Source organism: Cottoperca gobio, chromosome 17 (genome assembly GCF_900634415.1).
Source record: "Cottoperca gobio chromosome 17, fCotGob3.1, whole genome shotgun sequence".
Lineage (NCBI taxonomy): Eukaryota > Metazoa > Chordata > Actinopteri > Perciformes > Bovichtidae > Cottoperca > Cottoperca gobio.
Genome location: NC_041371.1, coordinates 18,549,487 through 18,571,955, shown reverse-complemented (window position 1 = coordinate 18,571,955; position 22,469 = coordinate 18,549,487). Strand labels below are relative to the sequence as shown.

General features: G+C 43.7%; 2 protein-coding genes across 2 annotated transcripts; both read left to right on the top strand.

Moving 5' to 3' along the window:
• The first annotated feature begins 31 nt into the window (after positions 1 to 31).
• On the top strand, positions 32 to 8,876 carry sall2 (spalt-like transcription factor 2). Its single transcript, XM_029453540.1, is given in 5 exon segments — positions 32 to 341; positions 2,302 to 2,448; positions 4,294 to 7,745; positions 7,747 to 8,148; positions 8,317 to 8,876. Coding segments are annotated over 4 exon segments (4,242 nt in total). The 5' UTR covers positions 32 to 341; positions 2,302 to 2,372; the 3' UTR covers positions 8,629 to 8,876.
• Positions 8,877 to 11,004: 2,128 nt separating this feature from the next.
• Positions 11,005 to 22,469, top strand: mmp14b (matrix metallopeptidase 14b (membrane-inserted)). The gene is made up of 10 exons (XM_029454016.1): positions 11,005 to 11,602; positions 17,532 to 17,680; positions 17,792 to 17,914; positions 18,098 to 18,405; positions 18,924 to 19,085; positions 19,353 to 19,513; positions 19,594 to 19,732; positions 19,873 to 20,023; positions 20,672 to 20,787; positions 20,907 to 22,469. The coding sequence occupies exons 1-10, from the start codon at positions 11,504 to 11,506 to the stop codon at positions 21,362 to 21,364; spliced, it is 1,866 nt and encodes a 621-aa protein (XP_029309876.1). The 5' UTR covers positions 11,005 to 11,503; the 3' UTR covers positions 21,365 to 22,469.

The following is a 22,469-nucleotide window of genomic DNA, read 5'->3' as shown; positions in this document are numbered from 1 at the left end:
CTGATTCGGCCCTGCTGTGTGTGCCCGGGCCTGCACTCCTATGTGAGATGCACACTGAGAGCCAATGTGGAGGTAACCGTGGTCACTGTTTCCCAGAGGACCGTCTGGCGGCGAGGGCCATTAATTATAAGAGACAGGGAGACAGACAGCTAGCCTGCTAAGCAGACAGACAGACAGCACCGCAGAGAGCGCAGACAGGCCTGACAGGAGCAGGCCCCGACAAATACAAAGAAAGGAGGAAGAGCAGCACGCACGGCCAAGAAAAATAATCCTCCCCGTGTAGCGAGTAGCCTGCAGCTATCTGCACCGCCCCTGCTTCTCATCCTGCCAGTGGACTATGAGTAAATACATTCAGGCATAATAACCCTTTGTCATAAGAGAAAGAAACGCGATTTGCGACGGAGATAAATAATTGAAAAAAAATGCGGCTGTCCGACTGCGCATCCCTGAGAGTGAATAGGGAATTGCTGCGCCAGTGTCCCGGCTGAGAGACGAGAGCCGATCTTACCCAACATAAGCTCCTGAGCTTTTCCCCCCGTGTCATTACACAATATCGCTGCCAAAAATCATCGTTTCAAACATGGTAAGTTGTTTTTGTGTTATATTTAAAGCGGTTGTGTCGGCGACGAGCGGCCTGTGGGGGAAATGCACATCCGGGACTGTATTTTTTCGAGAAGTCATAATATTTTATGAATCATAACTTGTTATGATGTGGGAGCGCGCGTGGCGTGCAACAGGTCGCCGTACAGTAGCGGGGACGCGCATCTCACCGCCGTATTTTGCGCTTGTTTCCAAACATTGATGTAATAAAACGTCCGACCGTCGTATCGGCAAGATGGCACGAAAAATACGAATGCGTTGTTGGCACAATAGAGTTCTGGTTTAAAAAGAAAAAGCAACGATATTGTCTGTTTGACTGTTTGATACTAACTATGAGAGTTATCACTTCTTTCTCTTTGACAAAATGTTATCGATTACGCAATGACCCGCATGTTTATAGCCTAATTATTTTCTTTTTAATCATTTTATATTGTACGGAAATCACTGCCCCCTTTGCATAGAAAAAGTCTCCATTGGCCCGCTACAGAAATAACATAAATCCGGAGTTAAACTGTATCATATTAGCTAAATGAATCGGACTTTAGCTGTCCAACAAAGGAAGACCTTTTTTAAATAATTCAGACACAAATCATTATCCGATTTGACTGCTACCGTGTGAGGACCTATAACATTCAGACTTTATGTCAAACCTCGGATGCATTTTATTATTCTGTCCAAACCTCGGAGAGACAAGGAAGAGGTTTGGGGGGGTGTTGGTGGGGGGTGTCACAGGGCCCGGGTGAAAAATTATTTTCCTCCTCACTCTGGCTGTGTCTTTCTTTCACTACCTCTCTCCACGTGGTAAGCAGTCGGGATGAGGGTGAAAAGGGAGCATTGTGCCTCCAGTCAGTGGCCTTATGTGTTGGAGAGGCTCTAAGAGGGCGATGTTCACTCAGCTGTGCTCCCTCTACGCCATTGTTGCAAATTCCACCTCATTTCAGCCACTCTGTTTACTGAGCTCACACAGGAGCCTGTTTTAGAGGCGGCCATAGCACCCAAACCTCACATATCACACAGCTTGAATCGACTTGGATTTGTGCATGTGTGACAAGGTGGCCTCTGACTCAATACATTTGGTTTAATGTGAAAAAATAAAAAGTAGAATTAATTTAACAATCTGTCTTAATCCCACCTGTTTCCTTCTATCACTCACAGAAAAACATACTCTGTGACATTCAGATTTCATAGGCTCATATCAGTAATCGAAAGCTCAGGAAACGGCCTTTACGTGATGAACTTGAGTGTCAATGCATAAGGGTTTACTAAAGCGAGGCAGCGGACTCTTGGCTCAAAAGAAGGGGTGTTCACTCGCCATTTGAATGCAAAGTAGTGGATGAACAAGGTGTGTGTGTGTGTGTGTGTGTGTGTGTGTGTGTGTGTGTGTGTGTGTGTGTGTGTGTGTGTGTGTGTGTGTGTGTGTGTGTGTGTGTGTGTGTGTGTGTGTGTGTGTGTGAGAGTGAGAAAGGGGGGGGGGGGGCAACGGTGAGTTTTGAGAAAAGGAAGACTTGTTGAGAGAAACTGTCACACATGCCTCTTTGGCACTTTAGTTCTGTTTTCTCTGCACCACAATGCCACCAACGTGGACATGCTTTATTGAGACTAATCAATACGGAGCTTAAATTGTCACATTTTTGGAAATGATACTTTAGTTTTTCTTCCTTTTTTTCCCCTCTTAGTAATTTAGATACCTACTTTTTTCAGTGCGCAGGGAGACAGAATAAAAGTTGTGTGTTGGCCAATGCGCCCCTGCGTCGGTCCCATCCTGCAGAAGCATGTCCCGTCGGAAACAGAAACGACCTCAGCAGCTTATGAACCTGACCCTCGGTGCCTGTCGGATACTTGAGCATGGTGAGAAATAGACTATATCAAAAGAATACTGGTTATTCAGTGGGATTGGATTCACATTAGATGGGAAGTTTAGACCACTAATTCACTTTTCCTCAACATGCAGAGATTGTTCCAGTTCATTGTTCTCATTGGAATAGTATATTGTTTATGGTATATCCAATGTAATGCAAACCTTAAACTGATGCTTTAACCTTTTGTTAAACTTGTGACCTAGGATGTCTTGTCCAACCTCATGTGGAAAATACTAGTTTTGGAGTTTGAACAGAAATGTAATTGGGCAGACTTATTTTTAATTTAGTTGATTTAGAAGGTAATCATTTAATCTCCATTTCAAAATGCTTTCTTACTTCCATTTTATTTACAATATGTGATACTTGAAAGCTAAGAAAAAGAAGGCTTCTTGGAATAATTGGCCTCCAGATAGTCTTTAATTCATTATCTGTGGTTGCAGCCATTAGCTGCTTTCTTTTCCTTACAAAATCCAAAATGTCTTCACTCCTCATCACTGCCTGGTTCAAAGATGCAGACCACCCAGAATAGGGGGATATACAGTAAATCCTCAGAGGAATAATTGGTGAAAAATAACCTATAGTGAATTTGAAATTGTGTTACCAGAAGCAAGATACTTTGGAGATGAGCATGAGAAGGTCAAGAAAAAGGAAAGTTTGTGAGGCACTGTATAAGGTGCTCTAACTGCAATAGCATTAGACCCCATTGTTCCCTTTCAGCTTTGTTGCTGGGCACTGAAGCATGAACATACCCATGAAGAAGTGTGTGTGTGTGTATGCAAGTGTGTGTATTTGTCTCTGTTAACTCCAGTTACAGGAGTAGAGCCCACATTGTGTCATAAAATTGTAGCTTTAAAGCAAAAAGCAGTAAGTTCTGTATGTGTTAGCGTGTGCATGAGAAATCTTGTGCATACAAAGTGTTAGATCTTTTGTGTATGTGTGTTGTGCATTGACAGGTATGTTGTGTGTATGTGCTTTCCCATTTGTCTCTATGCTTTTTTTTGGGCTAAATTAGCTTGTTGATTGTCTGTGAGTCATCATGTCTGTTTGCGGGGCTGTTTGTTTTCTCTGCGCGCCACCTCACTTCCTCTGCCTGGCCCTAAACCATATCAGGAATGCGACCTCAGAGTGTTTAAGGTCAAGTCTGCCAGCTAATCAGGCACCCAGTACAGTGTCCAGTACCCAACTAAGACCTAACCCATAATACCCCACTGGACTGGGGGAAGGGCTCTTAAGGAGATGAAAGGAAGACAGATTGAATGGAGGAAGGAAGAAGGAGAGGGGCAAGGATAAGAGAGTGTGTGGATGTGGCTTCTTTTTATTGGGGAGGGGGTAAGGTAAAGTCCATTGTCTTGTGCGTGTTGCCCTGGAAACAAGGTAGGCTCCTCTACGGGTGAGCAGTGCATTCTTGCAGATCAGTGGAATGTGTGTGTGCGTGTGCGTGTGTGTGTGTGTGTGTGTGTGTGTGTGTGTTAACATGCATACATGATGTGTATGTGTGTGTCAGTCAACAGTGGTCGGGAGGCAGCAGTTGATGAGGATAGACAGGACAAAGAGGAAAAGAAAACAGTAGTGGATGATAAAGTTGTGGAAATTAAGTTCAAAGGTTAAAAGTCAACTAAATACTTCCATTTCCTATACATAAAGTAGCCACCTAATAATAAGATCCTTTAGTTTTCAATGCTGGTTTTTGTAAGATGTGTCTAAGTGCCCTGGAATATGGATTTTTACTTTAAATTGTTAAAAAAGCATTATAACAAAGATTGTAAACCTTTAATATTTTGTCATCATTAATGAGTACAGTTACATTTAGATTTTCTTCTTTCAATTTCCTTAGATGACAACTTGGCAGTGAAGTCAAACTCCTTTCCATTTATCCTGGATTCTCCCTTGTGCTCTCCATCGTCCTCTCTTCAAAGCTCCCAGCTGCCACTCGCTCTCCGTTCATCTTTCAAGGGCTCTCAGACCCCCTCTTTACCTACTGAGGGTCCACCGATATCCTGCTCACCGAGCCATCCCTTCCACCAGCCCCTCAAACACCCACAGCCCTCCCTCTCTCCTGACATCCCTTACTCCTCTTTCTCTTCCCAAACTCAATTTCCACCTGCCCTTCAACTGCCTGGTTGCGATCCTACATCTTCTGCAAGTGCCCTCACCCCCCCCTCCCGAAGCGCACACATGGCCTCTCCCAAGTTGGGGCTGTCAGCCACCACCACCACCTCTTCTTCCTCCTCATCGTCCTCTGCCTCCCTATGTCCTCCACCACACCCTGGAAGCCCCAGTCGCGTGCCTGAGGGCCCCCCAAGTCCTGTAACTCCAATTCCCAGCCCAGGAGTGACATCTGCCTCAGCTGCACCCTCTAGGGCCCAACTGAGCATTGCCCTGATCCTGGAGGAGCTCAGGGTGCTTCAGCAAAGGCAGATTCATCAGATGCAGATAACGGAAGAGATTTGTAGACAGGTGCTACGCCTCGGTGGAGCCTCCTATACCATAGACACACCCTCCCAGCATCTTCTCCCTCCCCTGCCTCAGCTCTGCCTGGAAGGCAGCAAAAGAGCAGCCAGCCCAACTACCCAGCCAACTACACCTCAGCCTTCCACCTCTGTTGCACCTCTCCTGGCATGTTTCTCCTCCCTGCTCCCTTCTCAGGCTACCAACAAACCCACAAAGCCAAGCAGTTCCTTGTCTCAAATCCTGCAGCCCCACAAACCCCAGATGGAAGGGACAGGAGGATCTGCAGGGGCTCATGGTTTTCTGAGGGTGAGTTCTCGATCCTCAGCCCCCTCCACATCCTCCTCACCTGCCATCTCCATGGCTTCCTCCAACTATCCGCTAGCCTTGTCTTTAGCTTTGCCCAACCGCTATCTTCATGAGAAATCTCCAAATACCACTTCAGTGACTGGGCACAGTGGCATATCCTTCCTAAACTCATCCATCCCCACATCAGTATCTATGGTCCCAAACTCCCAAAATGCTCTGCAATCTTTCTCTGGAGGAGCAGACTCTTCCTCTGCATCAAGCTCCACCACCACAGGCCGCCTCCAACATGCCTGCCGCTTTTGTGGAAAAACGTTCAGTAGTGATTCTTCCCTGCAGATACATCTACGCTCACACACAGGAGAACGACCCTACCAGTGTCCAGTGTGCCTCAGCCGCTTCACCACACGAGGCAACCTCAAGGTGCACTTCCTACGCCATCGTGAGCAAAACCCGGAGCTCTCACTTTCACTCCTGCCACCTTCCTTGTTTGGGGTAGCATTGGGGGCCACTGGGGGATCAGAAATGGGACAGACCATGAGCAGTGGCGGCAGTAATAGTGGCATGAATATGATGCAGAAGATGTCAAAAAGCAGGCCGGAGGATGAAATGTGTGGAGATAATATGGAGGTCAGTGGTACCAGCACTGGCTTTTCTCTAGGAGCGTCTGGAGGATCTACCCCTTCGTCCCTACCCTTGCCCCCTAGTGTAGACCTGGCATTAATTTCCCACTCTCTCCTGCAGCTTAATAGGGCTGCAGCTGTAGCAGCTGCAGCCTCTATTGCCTCAGGCTCATCCCACTCCTCCTCCTCTTCAACCTCCACCTCTTCTCTGGCAACCTCCCTCCTCTCCAACCCTTCCTTATCATCGTCTTCCACCATCACAGGGTTATTCAAGGGTGCCAAGCAGCAGCACTTTGATGAGAACACTCCCCCTCATGCCCCAATGCTTTCTCCTGCCGCCTACTCCCAGCTAGCCCACCTGCCTAAGCTCCTTTTCCCATCTGTTTCAACTTCTTCCTCTACCCCTGCTGCACACTCATCCCTCTACAACCATCCAGCCTTGGGCTTGCTACGTACCCCACTACCCTCTTCTCCAGGCTCCCACCAACTTGCTTCTGCCAGCCATTCTCAGCTTTCTTTCCCTTTCTCTTCTTTTCCTAAAGTCCCAGGTCCACCCTCAACCACTCCATCCTCCCTGTCTTCCTCCACTCCTACATCTGAAACCTCAAAGCTGCAGAGGCTGGTGGAGAAGCTAGAGAAAGTGCCCCGCTCCTCTTCTCCATGGACTTCCTCTACTTCCTCCTCCATTCTGGAGATGTTATCTAGCAGTGCTGCTACCTCTTCGAGCTTAGCCAACAGTCGTTTCACAAATGCCAGCACTTCAACCACATATGTCATGGCGTCCCCACCATCTTCGACTCGTGCTTCCACTTCTGTTTCAAACTTCACCCATGAGATGGTTGCTGCCCTAGGCATGAGTGCCAATGGAGCGAATGCCATGGCAGGGGGCTTACTACCATCACTAAGCATCACAGGTCCAGCTGGTAACCTGACAAGCAATCAGTGTGGAGTGTGTCTACGGGTGCTGAGCTGTCCCAGAGCACTGCGTCTGCACCAGGCTACGCACCTTGGAGAACGCCCTTTTCCTTGTAAGATATGTGGCAGATCCTTCTCTACCAAAGGCAGCCTGCGGTCACATCTGGCCACCCATCATGCCCGACCACCCAATACACGTGTTCAGAACTCTTGTCCACTGTGCCAGCGTAAGTTCACCAATGCCCTAGTGCTCCAGCACCACATCCGTATGCACCTTGGTGGACAGTTGCCCACAGATGGCACAGAGGATTCTGCACATGAGATGCCAGCTGAATCTAATGCCAAACCTGTGACACAATCTCAATCCCAATCTACTGACCCAAGTACTGTCTCTAGTAAAACACCTCCTCTAGCAGGCCACTCTAAGAGCCCAGCCACAAGTTCACAATTTCAAACTCCAGCGGTTGGCTCGGTCTCTGTAGCTGGCAGTACGAAATCAGTTGAGTTCACCAAAAATCCCATCAAGTCTGGGTCCACCAGCCCAGATCTAATCCCCCCCTCTGACCTGAGCCCTGACCCCTTCATGAATCCCACCACACAAACTCCACCCCCAGGCAGCGTAGAACCCCCTGTACTTTGTGTCAGTGCCCCCTTGCCAGCCTCCCAGCAAACAGAACAAGCTTCCCCAGTTAGCAAAGACAACCAGGTTGAACTTCAAGCTGCAGCCGATCCTAAATCCAGCACCTCACCAATTTCCTCCACGGTTACCAAAACTACAGTGTCATCTAATGCTATGCTAGTAGACTGTGGAGAGGATGACACACTTACCTCCTCCGAAGCCTTCCTTGGTTCCAGATCCAACCTGGGGGACTTACAAAGCACACCTGTCCTTGATGACCCCTTTGCTTACACCTGTCCCAGTACTTCCTCTGACCCCATCCTGAGTCAAGATGTTACTAATGTTATTGCAACACCAACCATGGAATCAGAGTTAGGTCTCCCCAAGGCCCCAATCACCAGAACCTATGGAAGAAGACAAAGATCAGGCTTCTCCACCAGCAACACCAAAGCAAGACCAAGCAACTGTGCCTGACAAGGACCCCAACATGTCCACTTTGGAGACTGCTGACACTATTGGTGCTGAAGTAGGAGGTGCATCACAGAGAGCTGCCACGTTTGTAAGGGAGACACATCAGAGCTATCATTTTGATTCGTATGGGGGGGGAGACCAAGTGGAAGATGTTAACATTAGTGGATTGGCTCCAATTGAAGCACTGGATGGTTCAGTTCCCATCAACCTTGCCCCAACCCTCCCATCTCCGATGTCTCGTCCTGAGAAGAAGACCTATTGCTGTGCTGAGTGTGGAAAAGAGTATGCTAGTCGCAGTGGACTAAAGGTGAAGAAAAAGAATTGTATGATATAAAAATAACTTGATGAGATGTATGAATATGCTGGCAGAGTTGTTGTACAGTGCTTTTTGAAGAGTGAATTTTACAGCTTTATTACAGAACTAAAGCTGTAAAATACAAAATGATTTATGTCTAAAGAATTTCTTTGTTCCCAGGGGCACATGAAGCATCATGGTGTGGCAACCAAAACAACACGTCCACCAGCCCGGAGTAGTCGTTCCTCCGCTGACCAACTTCCTTCTTCTACATCTATGACTTCCTTGAACATTCCTGCCACCAGGAGCTCAGCAGGCTTCTGGAATCAGTACCAAGCTTTCCTCAACACCAGTAACGAGCCAACTGATGATCCAACCGCTGGCAGCCAAGGAGAGAATCAGTCGGCACGGTCGGCAAAATCACCCATTCAATCTCCGATGGATCCAAGGTCCGTTGAGGATGCTGGGGAAGAGTCTAGTGAAGAGTCGTAACTCGAGTCAGCGTGATTTGCTGAATAACATTCTGGTGTTTTCAATCAAGGTTACCTTTTGGTGAAACTGTATGAACATTTGCATAGTACTGCTTCCTTAACACATTTCAAGTAGCCTGTCAGTTTCATAGTCAGAGTAATATGTTTGTATGTGAAAGTTGTGAGTTGATCAGCTTGGTCTTGTTGTGTTTAAAAAAAAAAAAAAAAGGAAAAAAAAAAAGACAGCTAATGTACAAATAAAGATGAAAATATTCAACAAGTAACAAAGTCCAGTTTTTGGATTTGATAAAAAGTGACACTAACTTTGTCCGGCTGAAGTTGTTAATAGTTTGTTGCACATTCTAACAAAAAAAGAGTATCCCTGTTGTTTCAATGTTTCATATCAGACCTGGGTCAAATAATAGTAGGTTTTTTTGTTTTTTACTTACCAGGTGCAGATAGGCAATGTTTTTCACATTTGAACAACTTTGATATTATTAGTTAATTAATGAGTCACAGGATAGTACCCTAAAAGAATGGTTTAAAATAATTGTATGTAAACATTTCGGTACTTGTTTGTTGTGCCATGTACCAAATCAGATCCAACTGGCACCAAAGGAGGCTCAAGCTAACCAAAATGTAATTTCTTTGCAAATACTTCCCGACCTAGGTCTGTTTTATATTATTCATTATCGTAGTATTCTTTCCCGCAGTCACAGAGGGAACTGATATAAATTAAGAAATTAGGTAAGCAGAGTTTTCCTTTGCAAGAGCACACAAGTCCAACAAAGCTGAATGTGTTTCTGTGGGGAATATTAAGTCTTTTATCCCCCATCTTGTGGTTCAGATAAACTACTCTCATGTCATTGTGATTTACTTTTCACTATATTGTCCTGTCAAACCAGAAGCACAGCTGCAGTGTTTGTGAACCCAGTGAGGACTTGGTCTTGTGTGTGTGACCTTTGACCTTTAGCTTTGTGAATATTATGATTGTTGTTTGGTCCAAAAGTAATATCTGTAACACTTTTTCAGTTACTAAAACTTTAAGTTGCTATATATATCAGAAGTCTATGTCTGTTTGTTGTAAGCTGTACTTTCACTATCTCCATAATAAAAAATATTTGAGAAAAAAATATCTTTCTGTGTTGTTTGAGAGAATTCTACACAAAAAACATGTTGTAATTGGTGTACTGACTTAGTTTCCATATATACATTTGTTTATTGTATTTGTGTGTCAAGTTATTATGTCCATGATCCCTCAGTCACACGTCATTGATCTTTTTTCTCTGCCAAGACAATCAAAGCTCCCCTCGCTTGAGTCACATCATCCAAGGGGAGTGGAGGAGACCAGCTGTCTTCTCTCAGCTGTGGCCAACACAGCAGCTGAGCTACAGTATGTGAGCACATAAGGTTTGTAAAAGGAAACGTGTGTCTCAAGTCATAAACATTTTACTCAACAGAATATGTCTCTGTATGCATGTGCACACATCATGCATCATGCCCAAAGCAGCCTATGTCATGTGAAATCTATATCTGCCAATACTACAAACACATAAGTGCATGGCAATGAACACACAGCCTGCAGTTATGATCTGGAAACAAACCAACACTCTCTTTACAAAGGTAGAGAACAAATATTTTCCTCTCAAAGAAAGCAGAAAGTAGCATTTAAGACAAATAATCCACGGTCAGTGTAATGCACGGATGTATAGTAGGAGGTTATATACCTCATCTGACATGTTAGTGTTTAAATGTATGTGCAATGTGTGCATTAGAGGGCGCAATTCCCCTTTTAAAACAGTTTGATGCTGCGTATTCTATACAGTCTGTTTGGACCTTTTTCGAGCAGCACTCATTAAGAATCAGTGAGAGACAGTATTAATCTGTAGAAAATACATTACGATAAAAACAGCTTGTAATAAACTGCTGATGAGTGTTTAAAACCTAAACAGTATAACATTTTGAAAATAATAGCTCAACAATATTGCCTTGTGTGCTTTAAAAGAAATCTATGGGCAAACACAGTTTTTAAGGAGACAGACATTTCTGAACAAATTGATTAATTGTAAACTGTTCATAGGAGAAGATGAGTGTATTAACAAATCACCCTAAAAATGAACGCATCTTCGAAATGAGTATATTGTGTTCAGAATAGTTTTTATCTGCGTAATTTGTTGAGGTGTTTGCGCTCTCTCGTCTATAGAAAAACTAAACAAAACAACTTCATGCTTTTTTCTGGAGCATTAAGGCATTTGGTCACGGCCTGAAGGGTAAAAGCAAACCGTGCCAAGTCTAATGCGAAGGTCACCAAGTTGATTCCAGCCCTCCATGTTGGAGAGGCGGGCTGGTTTAGGAGGGGGAGGTTTACAACCCTCTGCTTTCTAGCTAAAGGTCTCCGGGGAGTATCGAACCACCACGTCTGCAGCGGTGAGAGAGGGGAAGAGGAGAGGGGATCGAAATAAGCCGACTGGAGGATAGAGAAGAGAGGACAACGAGGATTCGAGACTGCTTCACGAAAACAAAGTCGGCTGCAACATCTGGAGCAAAGCGCAAGCTGAATTTGGACATAAAATACGCACAGCCTGTAGCTCCTGAGCCCCTCCTTCAGACTTCCTGCTCCCACGTCTTATAATTTGGTTAAAATTCCCCAAAACGCGAGAAGAATGCACAGACTAGACAAATACCTCTCGTGGTTTAGGTAACTCAAGTATTAAGTTGCAGAGACACATATCTTCTGGAAACTCTGTTTTACTTTGCGCCAAGTCTATCTCAGTTGCGCGGTTTTCGTTTATGGGATACGTTTTTCACGATGTTTTGACAAATAGCGAAGTGACGATTGCGCGAACTGTTACGGGAAGAGCTGTCCATTTTTGTGTTGTTTTTTGGAGAGTCAAGTGATGGCACCAGAGCTAAAATCGCTTGTCCGACTGCTGCTGTTGGCGGTGGTGTGGGAGCTGAGCGCACAGGGGGCGACGGAGCGACAAATCAGTCCAGAGGTGAGAAATAAATCCAGAGGTGAGGAATAAATCCAGAGGTGAGGAATCAAATCCAGAGGTGAGGAATAAATTCAGAGGTGAGGAATAAAGCCAGAGGTGGATAATAAATCCAGAATAGGAGTAATGCCAGATGAATAAATCCAGAGTTTGGGAATAAAGTCCGAAAAAATAAATGAAGACTAGATTTATAAAATCAGATTAATAAATTCACAAAATAAATAAATAAGATACATATATACACAATAGGTAATTGAAACCCAATAAATAAATCAAGAGTTGCAGAACAAAGTCAAATGATTATATAAGAAAGAAAGCTAGGATAAGGAAATACATTTAGGGTTCAGGAATAAAAAAAGGTTTATATTATGAGTGACCAAGAGTGAAGGATCTTTCATGCAACTAATTTCAATCACAGATTTTCTGATGATTTTTTCTTTCACAGGCCTGCACATAACAATACACTTTGTTTTTGACTCTCATAAAGGCTTTGTTAAAACTTTGCATCCTGATGGATAGTAATTTCAACAGTTGCCTGTAGTTGGCGCAGGGATATGGGAAGGGCTGTGACCCTGGACAAGAGGAAGCCGCCCATAATGATGATAGCGCTTGTGAAAACACTGAGAAATGCTGAGAAGTCAAAAGCAGGAGAGCAAGAGAAAAAAGCAAATGAGGAGAAATGCATGAGCTTGTATTGTGGTCGGGGACAGAGACAGAAGCTATTTCTGTGGGGATGGAGGGGGGATTGATAGTTGTGGGTACAGTTATATCAGAGGGATGGGGAGATGTAATTGTTGACATCTGTCCTGAGTTATGGTTCAGCGGACTGGGGGGAGGTGGGTTTTTCATTCTGAAAGGTTCTGCTGCATCTCAGCGATGGTCAGCTGTGGAAAATCTACAGTTTGAGCTCTAGTTCTGAACATTAAATACTTCCAATAACCCACTGAGCTGAGGTACCAGCTAAGTAGTGTTGAAGATCAGAAACCTTTAGAGAGATTTTTCTGTTCTGTTCTTTTTACTCAGATCTGATCTGTTCTGTCTGCTGTATCAGCAATCCTCCCACCGCCAGCCAGTGTGATATTCGGAAGTTCTGGGTTAATGTTGCAGGAAGGGACATTGTTTTGATACTCCTACACACCTGCTTCCTTCAGTATCATTAGTAAATACGTGTGTGTGTGTGTGTGTGTGTGTGTGTGTGTGTGTGTGTGTGTGTGTGAGAGAGGTTGTGTACATGCATAAGAGCAGAGAGGCCTAAATGATTTTGGTAGGTCATGCAGTGGCACCAAATGTCTCTCCAATCATCGTATCGTATGACCGACTATCGACACATTAACATGTTATTGTTGAAATACGAGATAACAATAAAATCCAAGTTATTAATATTTTCTGATGCTGTTGAAGAATCGCTTCAATCAGTAATATTTGTAAACACATAGGCCTATATATTCCAATTAAGATTAATTAAGAATAGGTTGAGTCATATAAAGACTAATTTCATTGTATATCATCACCATCACCAATAACCAGTAATCCAATGAACAGAGCACGTTGGACATGTCTAATGTCCGCATAAGAGGAAGTGGAATTGAAGTAATTTTTATGTTTAAAAAGCACTGGTTAGCAATCCAGTTTCTGTGGAAAATTGCACCAAAAGGAATGGCTTGAAGTGCCCTGTTAGTTTAATAAGTTTATGTCTTGCAGTGATTCACCTCCTGTTTATATGACATGTTTCTAAAACCACTACTTCCTTTTGTCTATATTCAGACAGGCGAAGTTTATGATATGTTGCCTCCACAAACCCACGTCACCAGTATCAGTGCACAGTTCCAGTATTGAGTAGGTTGTGTTTTAATTAAAAACAATTCTAATTAAGTGAGTAGTTGTGTGTTGGTGAGAGTCGGGGGTTGTAAGGATGCAGAGGTCATTTCCTGTGGTCTGTGGTAGAGACAGGAAGTGGGAAGTGGGTTTTTGTTTCACGACTAAAAACATGATGTGATGTGTCAGCAACCACCTGACTGTGACGCACACACACACACGCACACACACACACACACACACACACACACACACACACACACACACACACACACACACATCTTCTCTCACATATGCACAGATATTTTCTTATGCACAAGCACACTGGAATGGCTACAAGCTGAGGTCATTCAGAGGAACATAAATGGATATGAAATGAGAGGATGAACGCAAAGCAGGGAAGACAGTGAGGAGGCTGTTGATGACTAGAAAGGAGGGCTTTGTGGCGATAGGAGTGATGCAATCTGGGAAAAGGACAGTTGGAAAATGGAGCAATTATCCAGTTGAATACAGGATGTAAATCATAGCTGTCACGCACACATCCTGTATGAATATATGTCTCTTATTCCTTGTGCTGCTAACAAGAATAAGCATTGATTTAAGATTGGTTAAACTAGTCACTTTACACTTGTCCCGTCATGATGTCTTACTCGTCATTCAGTGAACGAAAGGAAGGAAGGATGCCAGCGTTGTTTTCAGACAAAGCCACATCCTAAAGATCACCAGTGGGTGGCCTGAGGGCAGTGTCCCTGAGGAAATATAGGAGGTGTTACAGGATATAAGGTAATACTCAAAGTCATTACCTCATTTCCTGTTCATAAAAGGAAGCAAGCAAGGAGTCAAATTTCGGGGAAGCTTTTTCCTGCCATTGAGATTTGCTTGGTATTGACTTATTGCTCAAATGACAATGGCAGAGGTGAATGTTTTTCTACTCTTGTGTCATCGGGTCTTATTGTTGTTGGCTGGAGAATGGTTGTTTTAATAGACAGCAGCTGGTGGGTTTACACACACACATGCACACACTCCTGGTGGTTAAGGAGCCAGAGGGGTCAGCAACATCGTAAATGCCTTCCTAAAGAAACAGCATTAGCCTCGGGCAAATGTTCATACAGTGTAAAGAAATGTTAACGTGTTACGCTGAATATAGCTACACACATACTCACACAGTCACAATCCCATAACGAGCTGTTGCCAGTGTAGTGGGAGCACACATCTGACATAATACTGTGGATGTGTAACGAGGAGCTGTGTGTGTGTGCTGTATACCCAGCATGCATCAGTTGGACTCCCATCGCTGTTGACCAAAGTTTCTTTCCATTGGCCCGCATCTAACGGAACAACTGACTCTCTTTCTTTTCTGAAATGCAATCCCTCCTCTCTGTCATCCTATGCAAAACAAGCACCCTGCCTCCCGACATACATAGCAACCGTTGTTTGATTCTTGTGGATCTTCCATTAAACAATAAACTCATCGCTGCATTCGAGCGAGCTGCGCCCTTTACTTCAAAATCCTGGATTTTTCCTAAAAGCACCTTTGCTCTGTGCTTCTCCATGTCTGTGCGTTGTTAGAAATCAAAGGATCAAAACTTCAACACTAAATTGTGTTCATTCAGCAGTGCTCGAAATCAGTGATTCTGGCCGGAGGTATTTCAGCCGTTGCCAGGAGATCGGCCTCTGTGGAAATATTGTAGCTTATAATAATAATAAAAAAGTAGAACTTGTGATCGTATTGAGCCGGCTGTTATACGTGAACTACTAGCAAGCAAGCAGAGAAGTTTAGACAGTAAGCTAAAAGTGATGAATAGACAGTAGAATAATCACCTTAAACTAGACTAATAGATTAAATAGTTAGCTAAAAGTAATGGATAAATACTTAGTTAAATAAAACATATAAACGGTTTAAATTGTTTAAAGTAATGGATAAATTATTTAAATGATGGGTTATTTGAGTTCATGGCTGACAAAAGAGGTTGGGAACCACTGCTCTACATCTAAAGACTGTATTAGCTTGGGCTGTCATCTCCTTTGCCACAGTAAATAGTGACCATTTCCTTTTCCTGCTACTACTTTAGTTACTTAGCCCATTAGTGTGGTCAAAAATAGCAGAGTGCGACGTGAATAAGACTTTGTCAAGTCTTCTGAGGGACCCAAGAAAGAGGCGTAGGAGCCTTAAAGTTAAAATAAGTGTTCAGTGTCACTCCACAGCAGTCTTTTGACTGAGTTTTTGTAGAAAAGAAAACAGTGATTGTGTGAAAGAGGAGAATAAGGTTTCAAGCACACTGAAATCAACCCTTTTTCTTATATTCACATTATAATACATTATGTGATGCTAAAGTGTGCGTTTGACTTGCTCGCTACTGTGGATGTGCTGGAACAGTAGAAAACAGTGAGTCTGTATGTGTCCACTGCAGCTCCATGGGTGAGTCAGAACCAGAAAGGGGTGAAGTCTAAACACTGAGACCGCCATGTCTCCCAAGAAGGTGGAGATTAGACCTTCAAGGGCCTTCAAAATGCCATTCTGCCATTCACTCCTGCCCATATACACCTACAGACCTGAGCACATTATTCAGATATTCAGATAATGTGTCAGCACTTCTTGCACACATTTGCTTTGTACTGTACATTATCAGTGGAAACAGGCTGAAACAAGGCAGTTAAACATGTTTTGTCTTCATTATATTTAGCAACCATTAGCAGCAGATGGGCTACTCAGCAATGATTAAATGGCTCTGGGTGTGGTTGTTCATAAGTATTTACCCTCAATTCTCTGGGTTTTCCATAAGAGAGGGATGAGGGAGAAGAGAGGAGAAGGGGTGGAGTGACGATGCTAAGACAGAGACATGGACGTGGGGGGAAGAGTTTGACTTTGAGGTTTGGATGCGCCAAGGAAGAAATTCCCAGTTAAATTAATGGCTGACGCTGCTGCTCGACTGGAGACTTCGGTTGAGGTTGCCCAAGGCCTGAGTCTCACCCTGGGACACTCCCTATCTTTCTCTCTCCTCTCTTTTCAATCCCCTTCACTGCTTTAACAGCCACTACGCCTAAGATTTTAAATCAGAACTGTGCAAAAAGATCACATTAAGTTACGTCACATGAAACCTTAGCGTGCAAGGAAAAATCAAACGCATCCTAAAAGTGCATAACAAGCTCACAAAGTGACTGTGTACGGCACAATATCAAAGCGGTCTCAGTTTTCACTGCGCTCACAATAGCCTCAGTGTTATTTTTCAGCTCTAGCTTGAGAGGGAAAGAGTTAAGGAGAAGCTGTGTGGGAGAGGTGCGGAGCGAAGCCGCTGGCACAGGTCCAGATGTCAAACCAGCTCCGCAGTGAAATAGATTTCCAGGGGAAAGTAAGGTCAAGCTAACCTGAGACCGAGGGATCTGGAGGCCTGAAGAACTCAGTGGCCATCTTAAGATGTACTTGAAGGGGTTCAAACTTATATTTTCTTCATGTACAAACTCAACAACAGCGATGACTTCATTTATAAGTGTTGCAATCTGCACTGAAACACAAACAAGTCGCTACAGAATAGTTTCAATGTAGAAACTGAAGTTAATCTTTAACTATCTGAGGGGGATTTCCTGGTTCAGTTTCTGTTTTGCAGGGTTTTTGTTGAAACTGTCTTAGAAGCTTCTTTTGGGTTTAAGCTTGACATTATTCTTTCATGTTGACCTTATTTTTAATTATGGTTTTCAGTGTACAGCAGAATGTTGATGGTTGAATTGCTTTTGTGTTTAGTCATTAAATTGTGACATGCCATGTGTTTGAAATTATGTTGCTTCGACTGTCCAAATATCCACAATTCAAAACACAGAACGACATAATTCAAGACCTTATTTTTGCTGTCAGTGTGGAATGTGTTGTTGCTGCAGTTGTATAAAAACATCCTGAACTTGTAGTCCCTGTAACTCATAATCAACATCATACCAAGTAGTTCCTTTACCCTGATTCAGCTGTTAAACAACAAACATCAGGTGAGATAGGACTTGTTTATATCTGTTTCTAATTTAAACTTGTTTTTTTCTCCGTACTGAGACTGGAGTTTCATTGGTGTTTTTTTTGTTGCAATATTTCTCGTGACTCACACTGTTGCCTCTTTTTTGTTTTGCTTTAAAGTCATGGCTGCAGCAGTACGGTTACCTTCCCCCGGGGGACATGAGGACCCACGCCCTCCGCTCCCCTCACTCTGTCTCCTCGGCTATCGGCGCCATGCAGAAGTTCTACGGACTCACCGTCACAGGCACCTTTGACCCCAAAACCATTGAGTGAGCCCCTTCACACAGTTTATTCTAACAGGGTCACCTGCAGGTCAATCTTCAAATTAAAACTAGAATGTCTTACCATGTTTTGAATGGACTATGTTGTGTCTTTGGTAGGGCCATGAAGCGACCGCGCTGTGGCGTGCCAGATAAGTTTGGTGCAGAGTTAAAGAGCAACCTGAGGAGGAAGCGATACGCCACCCAGGGCCTGAAGTGGAACAAGAATGAAGTCACTTTCTCGTAAGTCAGTAACATGTTGCGTCTACGGAGGCATGATGGAACAGTACCTAAAGCAATTTTACTGTATGAAGGCTTCGTTTGATTTCATCTATGTCTGAAATTGTTTTCCTGTCTTACCTTTCTCATACAACCCCCCACCTCACACACACACACACACACACACACACAATTACACACTTTCAGTATACAGAACTACACCCCTAAGGTGGGTGAGTACGAGACCCACGATGCCATCAAGAAGGCCTTCAAGGTGTGGGAGAGCATCACCCCGCTTCGTTTCCGAGAAATCCCCTACAGTCACATACGGGACAAGGTGGAGGAGTTTGCCGACATTATGCTCTTCTTCGCCGAGGGTTTCCACGGTGACAGCAGCCCGTTCGATGGCGAGGGTGGCTTCCTGGCACATGCCTATTTCCCCGGTAATGGCCTCGGTGGGGACACCCACTTTGATGCAGCTGAGCCTTGGACTATTGGAAACAAGGATCTGTATGGTGAGGCTCTGTTGAATTTATCTTCTGACATTTTGATAAATGAGGGGATTTTTTTGTCTTTAGTGATTACCCTAAACCTGATGACACAAATGTTGAGTAACTTTTTATGTTGGGAGTCACGACTCTTAATTTAGCTGTTGTGGGCAAAACACAAGCAGCAACAGGTCCAGCCGTGCATCAGTACATTTGAGGGAGTTAATGCTCCGGGCTATGTTGATACTGTAGAAATGGAGAAGTGTGTATTTCTGTACAGCAGACACACAGCTTTGCACCGGCAGCTGTTTGAGTGTGACACACATTCTTCTTATGACCTGCAGATGATTTCATCTTTTAATAAATAATCTTTGTGCTTGTGAGTCACCTAAAAAGGAGGAAACTGCAACACTTACTCCTTTTCCTTCAGTACTCATCGTCTGAAACATACTCATTGTTTCAAACCTATTTCATGTCGCCATTATTTACATTATTTGAAAGATATTGTCATATTAAATGGTGTTTTGGTGTTGACAATGTTTCAGGTAATGACTTATTCCTGGTTGCGGTCCATGAACTGGGCCATGCTCTGGGTCTGGAGCACTCCAATGACCCTTCAGCCATCATGGCTCCCTTCTACCAGTGGATGGACACAGACAACTTCCAACTTCCTGACGACGACCGCAGAGGCATACAGCAACTTTATGGTGCGTTATTGACAGGTCCATCTTTGTTTTCTTAAGTGATACACCAGAAGAAACCTGTAGATTGAAAACCTGTAGATTTAAAACATATCTTTCCAATGATGTGTTAGAGCCTTTCTATTTTTGAATGTATGTTTGTGTACTCCTTTTTCTCTCGGTTGTCTGCTGCTGCAACAATCTAGTTTCATTTGGTCTAACAGGACCAGCATTAGATGAAGGTGTAAAGGTTGAGATTAGCTAAATTATTTGCATATGTCCTTGTTCATATAGGGTCTGGATCAGGCCCTCAGGCCCCCCATGTAACACCCCGTACGCCGAACCACAATCCCGAACCCACATATTCACCAGACAAGCCTCGCTACGGCCCCAACATCTGCGACGGACACTTCGACACCGTTGCCATCCTCAGAGGAGAAATGTTTGTGTTCAAGGTAAACTCACACAACCTTGTGGGACTTTTGATTTGACAGTTTGTCCAGCAGGCTGTTAATACATTTCTTTGTTCTTTCAGGACAAATGGTTCTGGAGGGTACGTAACAACCATGTTCTGGATGGATATCCCATGCCGATTGGTCACTTTTGGAGGGGATTGCCCACTCACGTCAGTGCCGCTTTTGAAAGGGAAGATGGGAAATTTGTATTCTTTAAAGGCAAGTCTGGTTTCAGTATGCATATATGTATATATATATATATATATATATAAAAAAAAACAATGTCATCATCAAACAGGCAACATCTTACAGTTATCTCATACAGTATGTGTTCTGTCTCTCTCTCTCTCTCTCTCCAGGGGACAAATATTGGGTGTTTACTGAATCAATTCTGGATCCTGAGTTCCCTAAGAGTCTAAAGGAAATAGGCACTGGGCTTCCCAAAGATCGAATAGACGCTGGTCTCTTCTACACCCCCACTGGACAGACATTTTACTTCAGAGCAAACAAGTTAGTCATCTTCCATGTGTGTGTGTGTGTGTGTGTGTGTGTGTGTGTGTGTGTGTGTGTGTGTGTGTGTGTGTGTGTAAAATATAAGTTTACAATGCTTGAAGTCGGTCACTTATCCTGAATTACAAATCTGCACCTCATTTAAACATCGAAACTAACCTTGTTTGCTTTACAGCTTGCTCAGCTTCCACATATTTACACCATGGTCATTGTTGTAAAATGTGGCCGTCAGTGTTTACAGTGCAAAACCGCCACCCACATAAACCCTGTGATTGCAAATGCACTAAGACCAACACCTTTATTCCTTCATTTAGTCTAGTCTGGTTTATTTCAGCAGAAACACACACATACACACTGAAGCACGTTTTTAGGCTAGTGTTAAGTGCAAGTCAAGTCTCAAGTCATTCAAGAATAATCCAAGTAAAGTCTAATTCTTTTCAAATCCAGTTTCAAGTGTGTTGTAAAAGCAAACCGTTTTGGGCAAGTCCAGGTCGGGTCTCAAAATCACTCGAGATAAGTCTAATTTGTTAGGGTAGGTCCAAGTCAAGTCTTGGGGAATTCAAGATAAGTGAAGGCTCAAGTGATTCGTGGCTCTGAATGAGACTCACCATAGTTGTTCCTTTCTTTACCCTCTCCTTCTTTGTTTAGATATTACCGTTTCAACGAAGACTCACGAAGTGTTGACGATGGCTATCCAAAAGCTGTTAGTGTGTGGCAAGGAGTGCCCGACAACATCAAGGCAGCCTTCATGAGCAAAGATCAAGGTAAGGGTGGCGTGTATGATGTATTACCTGGATTATTTTCTCACATCTTAGTGTGAACCAATACTTGTACAATTTCAGTTCAGGTTAGTTTCTCACATATCTTTCTTCCAACCCCTCAGCGCACACCTACTTCTACAAAGCTAACAAGTACTGGAAGTTCAACAACCAGATGATGCGCGTGGAGCCCGGATACCCGAAATCAGCCCTTCGTGACTGGATGGGCTGCTCCAATGAAGACCCCAAGACGGACGGAGGAAAAGGCGGTGGCGGACACGACAAGGACAAGGAGAGGGAGAAGGAAAAGGAGCGGGAGGATAAGGACAGAACTAGAGATAGAGAGAGGGAAAGAGAGAGGGAGACAGAGACGGAGAGGGAGGAGGAGGATACGGAGGTGATCATTATTGAAGTGGATGAGGAGCACGGTGTAGGTGGTGGCAGTGGAGCAGCGGCGGTGGTGTTGCCGCTGTTCCTGTTAGTGTGTGTGATTGCGACGCTGGCTGCCTTGGTGTTTTTCCGTCGGTACGGTACCCCACGCCGACTCCTCTACTGCCAACGATCTTTACTGGACAAGGTGTAGACGGAGGAGGGGAGGGAGAGAGGAGGGAAAGACAGGGAGTGAAAGAGAAAAAGGTGGAAGGAAATGTTGAACACATAATGAGAGCAGAAGAGAAAGAGATAACACTGGAGAAAGAGCAGAAGGAAAAGCACCCGAGATGCATTTTAAAATATTCGTACCACTGCCAGATTCCTTCGGCTCTCTCTCTCAACCACTCCATCCTTCCATTTGATTTCTCTCTCTTCTGTCTCTGCCTTTCTCCTCGTGGTTACTGACGCCAGCCCTTTGCGGTTTGTTTTAGCCTTTTTCAATGTCTTATTTTTAGTTTATGTCAGTGGTCAGTGTTTGTGTCCTCGTGAATTTCCGCTTCGAACCTGCATCTCCATGGCGCCCATTCTAGCATGTCCCTTCGAGTATCGAAAAGCATGTTTGATCGTTCGTCCCGCCCCCTTGTTAACTTGCACAATCTCACATGAGCACACACATTTGCAAACCACAGTGGCATAGTCATTGTGTTTCTTAGTCTTCCAGTAAAGTAACGTGTCAGAGCCAGTATGGACCATAAAAGGGAAACAAAACATTAAGTCCTTATGAAGCATGAGATACACTCTTCAGAGTGGAATAAATACGACTGTCTTTTCCTTTTTTATATCAATGTCTTCAGTGCTGATTATTATTATAAATGATGTCATTATTATTATTATGACTAATACTATTATTGTTGTTGTCCTACGTGTAAAGAATGTGTTTTTGTACATTGTCATTAAAAAGTCCTGCTGGACAGTGACATACAGTTTTGAAAGTGGCCTTAATTTTATATGTGTGGGGACAGTGAATGGGGTAGGGGGTTATGTATTCTTGAAACTTGATTGTCTTTTTTTTTCTTTTTTTTTACCTTGAATCCATTTCAAATGAAAATAAATCGAAGATCTGAAAATGATTCCTTTTTGTCATTGTACTTGTTTACAGTTTCAAATCCTGGTGCTACATTACAAGTCAGGGGTTATGGGTAGTTTAACAACAATGATAATGATACTAATTTTCTCAATGAGATTGTGTGTGTGTGTGTTCTTACCCCCACTTATATTTTTAAGCTTTTCTTACTAAATAAAGTAATTTAAAAAAG